Genomic DNA, 12,361 nt, shown 5'->3' on the forward strand with positions numbered 1-12,361 from the left:
CCACTAGCATCTGCGTCAAGCATTCTAATTTCCTTCCGGAAGAAGCTCCGAACCTGCAGGTAACGATAAAAATCTTCCCTGCCGATCTCGTAAATCTGACACATGTCCTCAAATTTGATCAGCTCCCCATGCTTAACTATCTTACAGATCGCAGTGATTCCATGCCTGGACCACTCCCTGAATTTATGGTCTAACAATGCTGGAAGGAAGCGTGGGAGATACGCTGGCCATCCCAGCAACCCTATTTCCCTATTAAGACCAAAAATTTTAATCACATCTGCCCATTTTTTCAGGGAAAAACTTACACATAAATTTTGCATCTGATATGCCTGTGGCAAACTCTCAAGAGACCCCAGAACAGACTGTATTGGGAAATCCATCAAGGAAAGCTCAATGTGCTTCCATTTTGCCTCAAACTTAGAGTTACACCAGCACAGAGGTCTGATCTGGGCTGCCAGATAGTAATCCTCAAAGCACGGTAGAGCCATGCCCCCCCGCTCACCAGGCAGCTGCATTGTTGCATATTTCACTCTCGGCCTTTTATTCCCCCATATGAATCTTGAGCAATGCATATCCCATTCCCTAAATTGTTTTGCTGGAACCTCAACTGGAAGTGCTGCAAACAAATATAGCAGCTTTGGGAGGATATTTATCTTTATCGCTCTAACTCTGCTGCCCAGATCGAGGGGGAGCAGGCCCCACCTCTCCAGATCTTCATATATCTTCTTGTTCACCCGATTATAATTAACTTCATATAACAATGCAGGGTCTTTTGTCAGCAGGATCCCCAAATACTCCATTTGAGATTGATGCCATCCGAATCTATATCTTGCTACCAATTGTCTTGAGGGGTTAAAGGAGAATGCCAAGATTTGAGTTTTTTGAATGTTCAGTCTATAACCAGACAGTCTGCCATATTCTTCCAGTATTTCCATAAGCAGAGGAATTCCCTCTTCCGGGTTCCCTAGCGCTACCAGCACATCGTCTGCATACAAGCAAATTTTATTTTCCACATTCCCCGTTGTAACCCCCTCCAATCGAGTATCTTCCCTGATACATTGAGCCAACGGCTCAATGAAAAGGTTAAAGAGCAGTGGGCTCAACGGGCAGCCCTGCCTGCAGCCACGTCGTAGCGTTATCCGATTTGAGAGGCTTCCATTAACTTTGATCCTCGCTGTTGGAGACAAATAAATCATTCTTATACACTGAATAAACCTGTCACATAGCCCAAATCTCTTCAACACATGAAACAGAAATTCCCACCCGACTGTATCGTATGCCTTTTCCGCATCAAGCCCAATGAGAACTGTTCCAGTTTTCCCTTTAAGTATCCGGTCAATAATATGAATGGCCCTTCTGATATTATCGTGTGTTTGTCTGTTACCAATGACGCCTGTTTGATCCTCCTCTATCAGCGTGGGCATCAATGTACTCAGCCTCCTAGCCAAAATCGCGGCAAATAGTTTATAGTCTATATTTAACACGCTAATAGGTCTATAACCTCTGGGGTCAGTTTTATCCTTCCCTGCTTTTGGTATGACAGAGATATACGCCTCCCGCCACGATGGTGGGAGCGCCCCCCCACTCAGAGAGTAATTAAAAGAGGCCTTTAGTAGCGGGATTAAGGGTTCCCTCATCTGCCTATACCACTCTGGTGGAAATCCATCACATCCTGGGGCTTTAAAAGTCTTGAGTTTTGAGATCCCAATGTTAATCTCTTCTGCTGATATTTCTCTGACGAGTTTTTCATTCTGCTGCTTACCTATAAATGGTAGATCTAGGCTGGATAAGAAATTCTGAATCTTATGCTCATCTGCTTTGTCCGGTTGTGTGTATAGCTCAGTGTAATATTCTTCAAATGCTCTCTGAATTTCTTCAAGTTTATTAGTTATCTTATTTGTTCTTAAATTTCGAACTTTATGAATAGTGTTCTCCTGTTGTTGCCTCCTGAGTCTCCATGATAATAGCCTAGCAGCTTTGGGTCCTGCCTCATACCACCGTTGTCTATTATATTTTAATTTTTTTTCAATTTCCTCACTTAAAATTTTGTGGATCTCTTGTTTAACCAGCCTCATCTGCTCCAATACCTGGGGGCACCTCGTAACAGTGTGCAATTGTTCCAATTTTCCCAAATTTTCCTGCAAATCTGACAGCTTTTTTGCTCTGACCTTCTTTAGGACTGCACATTTTGCAATAATTTTACCCCTTAGGTATGCCTTAGCCGCATCCCATAAAATCGTAGGATTAACTGTTCCATTGTCATTGAGTTCTAAATATGTTTTTAACTCCTGTCCCATTTCTCTTTTAGACAAGTCATTATTTAACAGACCTGTGTTAAGCCTCCATAAGGTGTTTTTGGGGCTAGCTTTAAACCCAATCTTCATAGTTAGTCCCGAATGATCAGATAAATCTCAGAAAAACCAGTCTTGAGATATTTCTTGGCCCAGTCTTGACGTTTCAGCTTGTGTGTCTTGTTCAGTGGTGGTCGTCTTTCAGCCTTTCTTACCTTGGCCATGTCTCTGAGTATTGCACACCTTGTGCTTTTGGGCACTCCAGTGATGTTGCAGCTCTGAAATATGGCCAAACTGGTGGCAAGTGGCATCTTGGCAGCTGCACGCTTGACTTTTCTCAGTTCATGGGCAGTTATTTTGCGCCTTGGTTTTTCCACACGCTTCTTGCGACCCTGTTGACTATTTTGAATGAAACGCTTGATTGTTCGATGATCACGCTTCAGAAGCTTTGCAATTTTGAGACTGCTGCATCCCTCTGCAAGATATCTCACTATTTTTGACTTTTCTGAGCCTGTCAAGTCCTTCTTTTGACCCATTTTGCCAAAGGAAAGGACGTTGCCTAATAATTATGCACACCTGATATAGGGTGTTGATGTCATTAGACCACACCCCTTCTCATTACAGAGATGCACATCACCTAATATGCTTAATTGGTAGTAGGCTTTCGAGCCTATACAGCTTGGAATAAGACAACATGCATGAAGAGGATGATGTGGACAAAATACTCATTTGCCTAATAATTCTGCACTCCCTGTATATGTGAGGGGGCAAACTCCTCCAGATGGGCGGTGACCATGGTGGCCATGTAGAAGTCGGCCATCTTGGATACAACTTTTGTTTTTCAATAGGAAGAGGACCATGTGACACATCAGACTTATTGGTAATGTCACAAGAAAAACAATGGTGTGCTTGGTTTCAACGTAACTTTATTCTGTCATGAGTTATTTACAAGTTTCTGACCACTTATAAAATGTGTTCAATGTGCAGCCCATTGTGTTGGATTGTCAATGCAACCCTCTTCTCCCACTCTTCACACACTGATAGCAACACCGCAGGAGAAATGCCAGCACAGCCATCCAGTATCCGTAGTTTCAGGTGCTGCACATCTCGTATCTTCACATCATAGACAATTGCCTTTAGATGACCCCAAAGATAAAAGTCTAAGGGGGTCAGATCGGGAGACCTTGGGGACCATTCAACTGGCCCACGACGACCAATCCACTTTCTTCCAGGAAACTGTTCATCTAGGAATGCTCGGACCTGCACCCATAATGTGGTGGTGCACCATCTTGCTGGAAAAACTCAGGGAACGTGCCAGCTTCAGTGCATAAAGAGGGAAACACATCATCATGTAGCAATTTCAAATATCCAGCAGCCTTGAGGTTTCCATTGATGAAGAATGGACCCACTGTCGTTGTTCCCATATACCACACCAAACCATCACTTTTGTTGTTCCAACAGTCTTGGAGGGATCCATCCACTGTGGGTTAGTGTCAGGCCAATAGCGGTGATTTTGTTTGTTAACACCATTCACATAAAAGTTTGCCTCATCACTGAACAAAATCTTCTGCGTGAACTGAGGGTCCTGTTCCAGTTTTTGTTTTGCCCATTCTGCAAATTCTGTGGCCGATCTGGGTCATCCTCGTTGAGATGCTGCAGCAGCTGGAGTTTGTATGGGTGCCATTTGTGAGTAGCTAATATCCGCCGAAGGGATGTTGGACTAATGCCACTCTCCAGTGACATGCGGCGAGTGCTACGCTGTGGGCTCTTGCTGAATGAAGCTAGGACAGCCACTGATGTTTCTTCATTACTGACAGTTTTCTTGCGTCCACATTTTGGCAAATCCAACACTGAACCAGTTTCACCAAACTTAGCAAGCAGTTTGCTAACTGTAGCATGGGAGATGGGTGGTCTCGTAGGGTGTCTTGCATTGAAATCTGCTGCAATGACCTGGTTACTGCGTTCACCAGATATCAACACAATTTCGCTCCTCATGTGTTAACCTCTTCGACATGTCAATGGCTGTGAACAAAGAGAAACTTGTAAATAACTCATGACAGAATAAAGTTACGTTGAAACCAAGCACACCATTGTTGTTCTTGTGACATTACCAATAAGTTTGATGTGTCACATGACCCTCTTCCTATTGAAAAAAACTAAAGACAATGGCCGACTTCTACATGGCCACCATGGTCACCACCCATCTGGAGGAGTTTGCCCCCTCACATATACTAATGTGCCACAAACAGGACTTTAATATCACCAACCATTCCCATGTTATTGCGGGGTATCCATATAAATGACCCACCCTGTATATCACTGGTTTACAGACAGCTGCTAATAATAGTTTGATTGAGGTCCTCTGTTTGCGAGCATTCGGAGGCGGGGGCTCCTCATTGTCTTTGGTCGAGATGAATGCAAACGCAAATCAGTCATGCTTCCTGTTATCTGTGGCTGCTGCCTATTATAATGGGCCCGCTGCTGTCTGCAGCATCCCAGACCAGTTTAAATCTGCAAAGGGCAGCAACAGGAGAACTTTGCACTTCACGCTCGTTCTGATAAAGAAATTCGATTACAACTTCCTCCCAGCCTGAGCTCCTCCCTCACTTATCTCCTGTGTACAGATGCTCCTGTTCTCAGGGAGGCATCCTAACGAGTTTCTTCTCTACCAACCAACAGAAGCTGTGAATTTACAGTCCAAACCAGTAGCAGGTGCATACTCGCCGCCCCCAGTCCCAGGTCTCCTTCTTTTGGTATCGAAGCGTTGTTATTTGTCGGATCGGCTCCCCCTCCTCCCTCACCTCCCTCCCTTCAGCTGCACTGCAGGGCCGTGTGGGACATGTCCTCGTGTGATTATGAGCTGTGACGAGAGAGGGGGAGATTATGAGATACCGATAATGCGGTCTATTTTGGAGAATGCGCCTCCACTCCAGATTTTCACGGTCCTGATCATGATAGCGTGCGCAGAGGGGAGGAGCATGACTGGAAATCACACTGACTCCTCTTACTGCGCAGACCCAGACATTTCTTTCCTCCCACTGAATAACTGAGTGTCAGTGGATGCTGCTTCTAGCCAATCTCGTTGCCTCTGCAGAGGCCCGTTTTTCTTGACCCGTGTGGAAAAGTCACATAAATGAAGTCAGCTCCTCCTTTTCTCTCTGACCCCGTTTCATCAGTTTCAAGAAGCTCAAACAAACTCTCTGCTTCATTCCAGAAATAAAACTTTGATGCAAATGTGAATTGTTCTCTGTTAAGCGGTGAGTTTAAAGTGCAACATGAATCTGCTTGTTCCAGGAGTTTTTTGAAAATCCAGCTTTCAGGCCAGATGGACTGAAACTGTACCCCACCCTGGTCATCCGAGGCACGGGTCTGTACGAGCTGTGGAAGACCGGCCGGTACAAGAGCTACACGCCCAGCGCTCTGGTGGATCTCGTGGCTCGGATTCTGGCGCTGGTGCCGCCCTGGACCCGAGTGTACCGAGTGCAAAGGTGAGTGGATACGCTTGATGGTACGTGAGCTGCGTGCACTCAATTCTCAATAATTCCAGCACATGGCTAAAGCCAGGTCATGCTTCAGAGCTGCATCTGTAGGGTGATGAAGTTTAACAAACTCTGTTATCAGGAGAAAGCCTCAAAGATGCAGTCAGTAACTGTTTGAGGTTATTTCATAGAACAAAGATGCTAAACTCATAAATATGCATGTACAGCTTCCAACAGGTCGATGTGTTTGAATGAATGTAATAAAAATGCACAGAGGCAGCGGTTTGTGGAGGAAGTGACTCACATATGGGGCTCACCCAGCACTCACTCACACACACACACACACACACACACACACACACACACACACACACACACACACACACACACCGGGAAAAAGAACGGTGGCCAGTTTTTCAGGTAACTTTGTGCTAAAAACATCAAAATACTGCAAAATATTCAGTGGATTGTATTTTATTATATTATTTTATTTTATTCCTTAAATATATTAAATATCCTCGTGTGTGCAAAATGTCTTTTTTGGGCCATAACTGAGTACAATCCAAATGTAATATAAAAAACTCATTTGTCTTTTTACAGCCACCACAGCGACGATTATTACAGTAGAATCTGCAGATGTTTTATACGTCTAATAGGAATTAATTTGAGGTGTGACTTATGCAAAGCTACAGGAATGGAATGCAAGAATAAAAATGTGGAGATGAAGCTGAGATGAACGGTTCCTACAGGAACCCCAAAGTGTTTTTGTTTGGGCGGGGTCAGGTTAACTGGTGACTCTAAATTTCCCTCAGGTGTGAATGTGAGCGTGAAGCATGACAGCAGAGCTGCTTCTGTATAAAAAAGAAATTCTGTTAGTGCAGAAAACCACGAGTGCAGTACTGTACCAAAGATGTGGAGCGCCTCTGCTGTTCAGTCATTTCTTGTATCATCCGCCCATCAGGGACATCCCCATGCCGCTGGTGAGCTCTGGTGTGGAGCACGGCAACCTGAGAGAGCTGGCACTGGCCAGGATGAAGGACATGGGCACTGAGGTGAGACTATAAGGCCTGACATGCTGTGCGTCAGCTTATTTTAAGGGAGGAAGCTAACGGTGTTTTCCAGCTGGGATTTGATCCGACAAAAGGGGAGAACAGTTGAACTCGAGTGGCGACAAGTGCCAATGTGCAAATGCTGACTGTGAGAGTAATTTTCCCGCTGTAGCTGTTGTGGGTAAGATGACAGATTAAAACGCCACACAGGTGTAGCTGAGGACTGCTGGAGCACAGAATTGCGTACCCTCCCGCCCAGCCGACCTCCTCCAGCATTTGTTGAATTTATGCTGGAAAGTAGATTAGAACGTGGGTACGAGCCCAGCCAAGCTGAAAACACCAGGCTGGGCTGCACATGCGAGAGTCAGCAGCTGCAGAGCGTCGTTTAAAGAGACTGGATTTAAAAAGCAGCCGTTATCAGACAGCGAGAGCCGAGCTGAAACGCCACCACAGAAAGAGCTCTGCGTTGCTCTTCCCAAAAACACCAACTACCCTCACGCCTGTCTGGCTGAGCTCCACACACGGCTACGAACCAGAATCACGCTGCGTCGATCTCACACGCAGCTCTGCGCTGTTATGCTGATGTTGTGATGCCAAATTATTCAAACATGACCTCCTTCTCTTGTTGACGCTGCAAACTTTTCCAGCCGGTTTGCAGAAAGCTGCTCCTCTTTGTTTACCTCAACTCTTTCCCTGTTTTAAACACAACTAATGCTGTGATGAAGTCTGTAGTTCAGGCTTTAAACCGCCGTGAGCACTCGAGGGCAGAACAGCTGAATGAATGTGGCCTTCGAGTGAGGAGGTGGAGCTCAAACGACTCGTGTCAGACGGGATGAATACGAATTAGTTTGAGCTGGGAGTCACGCGCAGCGACTCTACAGGTGAGGTACTTATTCCCGAGAGGTCACCGTAGCAGATGGACGTGCACATTTGATTTTAGGAAAGATGATAGCTCCCCTTTACCCGGGCTTGGAGCCAGTGCTTCCTGATACTGGACTCGAGTCTCCTCCTGGCCTCGACCCGGGGATGCGTCGTGTTCGCCGCTGCAACGCTGAGCTCCTCTAGAATCCAAGGATAAAACTTTGAGGCTGGAAATGAGCAGAAATGGTCCCCTTTAAGACACAGCTGGCCATCCTTGAAACAGAAAGCTTTAAAGTTCGAATCCGTAAGATTTCAGGCCTGGTTCATTTGGAGACACAGCGGTTACCGTGGTAACAGCAAGTGCCCTTTATCTGTGCTTAGACAGCTGCTGAGAGCAGAGGAGGGACCGGTGCCAACGAGGCTCCAGTTTGATCTTAGGCATTGCTGTGGTCTGAATTCGTGTTGCACACGCCGACAGAGCTCCTCACATTACAGCAGGGACACGCCTCGGCTAACCAGCTGATCACCATTTACACAGATAAACAGTCGAGCCCCCCCACACCCCCAGATCCCTAATGGGGCTCCATACTGTCATCAGTGACTTACGACCGTCTAACACGGTAACACCTCCAGCAACAGCTCGCTGACGTGTTGCGTCTTTCTGAAAACGTTTCACCTGTGGCTTGAGCTGTGGCTTAGATCTGCATAGGAGCAGGTAACACCGCAGCCCACAGTCACACTTCCTGTCTATCGTTTTGTGACTGTGTGCAGTTAGACTGCAGGTCCAGACGTGGAGCCACATTTAACTTGTGAGAAATCTGAGATGATAAAAGTCTGTTTTATATTAGAGGTGGGAATCACCATACATCCCACGATACGATATTATCACAATACTTAATGCATGATACGATATTATTGCAATTTTTAAAAATATTTTGCGATATTCAGATTCTGTCCATAAAGGTAAACTTTATCAATATTCATTTTATCTAATATCAAAGTCTCGCACTCAGTCTTTCTCTCATTTCAGTTTTATCGTTGACAAACTGAACGGTTTGTATTACAGTCTAGTCCAGCTTAACTTAATGCAACCATCTGGTACAATTATAGCTATTTATGAAAACTATGCAGCCCATTCAGCAACTGAAGAATTTGAAAGTAAATTAAAACAAAATATGATTTTACATTAAATAAAAAAGTTTTAAACGTAATTAAAATAAAACATGTCTTAAATTAAAATAAGTAAACTGTCATGTTTATTGCTGCCAAAAACAGTTAAACACATTTGGACAGTGAAGGGATGTCAGGATTCTTGCTCAGAAAAAGGATCAACATGCTCTGAAGTCAGAGCACAGAAACCTTTTTGTAACAAAATATCGATTTCTGCTGTCCCTGTATCGATACAAAATATCACGATACTACACAGTATCGATTTTTTTCCCCACCCCTATTTTATATATAAGCTGCATGTGCAGGAGCATTATACTGATGAGCTGTAACAGCTGTGAGGTGATTGGACTTTCTAATTCGTCTCTGTGTGTGTGTGTGTGTGTGTATGTGTGTGTGTGTGTGTGTGTGTGTGTGTGCGCCTGCAGTGTCGTGACGTCAGAACCCGGGAAGTAGGCATCCAAGAGATCCACCACAAAGTCCGACCTTACCAGGTAACCGACGCCCTCACTCGCAGCGTGAGACGGGCCGAGGAGACGTTGTGGTTTCCTGATGCTCCCTAACACAGATGTCTGTGTGCAGGTGGAGCTGATACGGAGAGACTATGTGGCCAACAGCGGCTGGGAGACCTTTCTCTCCTATGAAGACCCTGAGCAGGACATCCTGATCGGTCTGTTGCGGCTGCGCCGCTGCTCTCCACAGTCCTTCCGCCCGGAGCTCAAAGGAGGCGTGTCCATTGTCCGTGAGCTGCACGTGTATGGCAGCGTGGTCCCTGTGAGCAGCCGAGACCCGAGCAAGTTCCAGCATCAGGTGGCTTACACTTTCACACACATGCACACACAACAACAGATATGCCTGTGACGGTTTCGCTCCGAGCCTCTCCGAGTTTTTCTCCACACCGGCCGAACCTCAGAAGCTCTGAATGTTTTCAAACCAATTGTATTTGTGTTGCGTGTGCAGGGGTTTGGCATGATGCTGATGGAGGAGGCTGAAAGAATCGCCAGGGATGAGCACGGCTCCTGCAAACTGGCTGTTATATCAGGTGAGTCGATGCAGACGATGTGAACTGTTCTGACACAGAAAAAACAAACACTTTAGTTTGTAAAAGTAGACAATCTTTAGTAACTGTAACCACGGAGACCACAGTGAAAGGAGGAAAAATCTTTACCCTTCACCAGAAATTTGATGCTTTTAATCTGAAGGAGCAGAGGAGAAGTGTTTTTGAAGATGTGGCCGAGACTGAATTGTACACTGTAATAACTGACTACTTATTTTTTTAAGTGCTGGTTTACACATTCACCTAACAACAGAAGGATCCCTGGTTTGATCCCGGGATGAGACTTTGCCAAATCAAACAGGGGGCCCGCCCGGTGTGCTGAGGCCTCGTGAACAACACAGATTTATCTGTGACGAGCCAATAATGTCACTGCGTGTGTCAGACTGAGAGATTATCAGGAGCCGGTGATGTGAATGTTTGGGTCCTGTGACACTGAGAATGCTGTGATTCATCCTGCAGGTGTGGGAACAAGGAACTACTACAGGAAGATGGGCTACGAGCTGGAGGGACCGTATATGGTGAAGGACCTGTACCGGCCGGGAGCGGACTGAAACGGACTTTATTTATCAAAACAGCACTCTGGGACGCGAATATTAATGTGATGGTGTTCTGCAGTATCGGAGGCGGTGCTGGTCGGCTTGTTTTATCTGGAGCACACAGAGGCCGCCGCTGCTCCATTTCTTCTGTTTTTTAAAGATAAGGAGACATACGAGAGGATGTAAGGAATTAGGGAACGCTATCTAGGGTGAAGCCAGCCTTGTGTTTTGAGTTCAAATTAAGATTCTTTAAACGTACAGTGTCCTCATATGGGCGCCTTTTATTTAAAGTTGCGCATTTCCGAGTCTCCCCCTTTTTCTGTAAACACGGGTCCCGGTCGCACCGCTCAGACTCTTTCACAACAAGCAGCACTGATTCACTTTGACGTGGAACAAGAGCCAACCTGCCGAGGCATTTTTAATTCCACTCCAATGATCCGTGCGCGCAGCGGAGAAAAATCGGCATATCTGGGTATCCGTGAAATAACCGTTTGCCTGGGATGGAATGAGACGCCTGCATCACGGTTCCAGTTAATCATGTTTATGTTGCAATCACATAGAAACCCATTACGAGGGGAGCGTTCATTAACGGACGGCGGCGGATGAACAAACAGTGGAAAGCGTCCTCGCCGGGCAGCTGTTGTTTTGATTTGTAGGGCAGGAAATTGAATATTAGCGTTACATAAAAGCGTCTCAGTTAATCCTGTTTCTTGTGTTTTCTGTCATGCCTTCTTGTCTTTTTCTGGAACAATAAAGTATATTTCAGTAACTGCTTGTGAGATTTTGAGTTGTTGTTGCAGGGAGACCTTTGAGGCGTTAAAACTAAACGACAGAAAGGTGGAAAGCTTCCAGGGGTAAAGGTCACATCCTATCAGAGCCTCTGATAATGTGATCCTCATCGCCGGGGGTTGGTAGCAGACCCGCGCCGAGAGCTCATTTGACAAATCCTTTCCGGTCAAATCTCGTACCTGTCCTGGCTGCTGTTTTAAACCACAGTCACAGGAAAGCGTTTGTCATCAAACATAGCGATAAAGGGGGCTCACATGGAGACCTCTGCCTCGTGTAGGATTCGACCGCACGGGCGACTGGAGCTGAACGGATGCGGCCGCTGTGTCGTGACTGCGCTGTGTGTGTTGCAGTCCTGACGCAGTGAGGTACACGCCACACTCGGGCTTTTCTCTCCACGCTTGTTCACTCCTTCTATCAGCTGTGAAATCTGAAAGGACTCCTCGTCCCCCACCCGCGCCGCCACACTGTGTGGAGTCGGGTCTCATCTTCTCTGCGACACGAGCCGAGGTGCAGCAGGCTGAAGGTTACAGAACTGCCCACTAACATTACCACAGTGAGAGATGAGAAAGGCATCGAGCTGTGGTGAGCTTCAAACCGTTTTAGACGCCCGGCCCAAAAGTCGAATTTAAGTAAACAGATGTGAAGCTGTTTAAACTCTCGCAGTGTAAAAATAACGACAGAAGCAGGCCGGTAATCCTGTTTTCAGACTGAGAGTGAAAATATGATTTGAAGTGAGGAAATATTTAAACGTTTTGTCTCAGCTGAGCTCCCGACGCAGAAGAGTCAGGTGCTGTATTTAAACGATGAAGAGTCCTGTATGATCCAAACGCAGAAGTTATCACGTCCTCTGAGAACCTGAGGCATGAATTTAACTTTAATACAAAACTTTTTTTCTCATTTCTGAATCTGAGTTATGTAAAAAAAAAAGTTTAAGTACCAAACGCTCGTGTTTATAAAAAGGATCCTTCACGTTGGTCCAGGATCAACATCGTGTTGTCTGAGCATCAGTTAGCATTAGCCAAGACTTTGCTACTTAAACATTATCACAAGCAAACCAACACGAGCATCGTAAATGATAAAAGAATAATATAAAAGAAAATGAATAAAGAAAACAACGTTATGGTTACAGAAA

The 12,361-nt window shown here is 45.6% G+C and overlaps 1 protein-coding gene across 1 annotated transcript in view; it reads left to right on the plus strand.

The window, feature by feature from the left end:
- Positions 1-11,209, plus strand: part of elp3 (elongator acetyltransferase complex subunit 3) — a 29,546-nt gene extending 18,337 nt beyond the window's left edge. The window contains exons 10-15 of the mRNA XM_004542325.5: positions 5,586-5,779; positions 6,732-6,822; positions 9,276-9,341; positions 9,430-9,657; positions 9,808-9,889; positions 10,364-11,209. Coding sequence (XP_004542382.1) covers positions 5,586-5,779; positions 6,732-6,822; positions 9,276-9,341; positions 9,430-9,657; positions 9,808-9,889; positions 10,364-10,455 — 753 coding nt within the window. The 3' untranslated portion in view covers positions 10,456-11,209. The remainder of the gene's footprint in view (positions 1-5,585; positions 5,780-6,731; positions 6,823-9,275; positions 9,342-9,429; positions 9,658-9,807; positions 9,890-10,363) is intronic.
- The last annotated feature ends 1,152 nt before the right edge of the window (positions 11,210-12,361 follow it).

This window comes from Maylandia zebra, linkage group LG15 (assembly GCF_041146795.1).
Source record: "Maylandia zebra isolate NMK-2024a linkage group LG15, Mzebra_GT3a, whole genome shotgun sequence".
Classification (NCBI taxonomy): domain Eukaryota; kingdom Metazoa; phylum Chordata; class Actinopteri; order Cichliformes; family Cichlidae; genus Maylandia; species Maylandia zebra.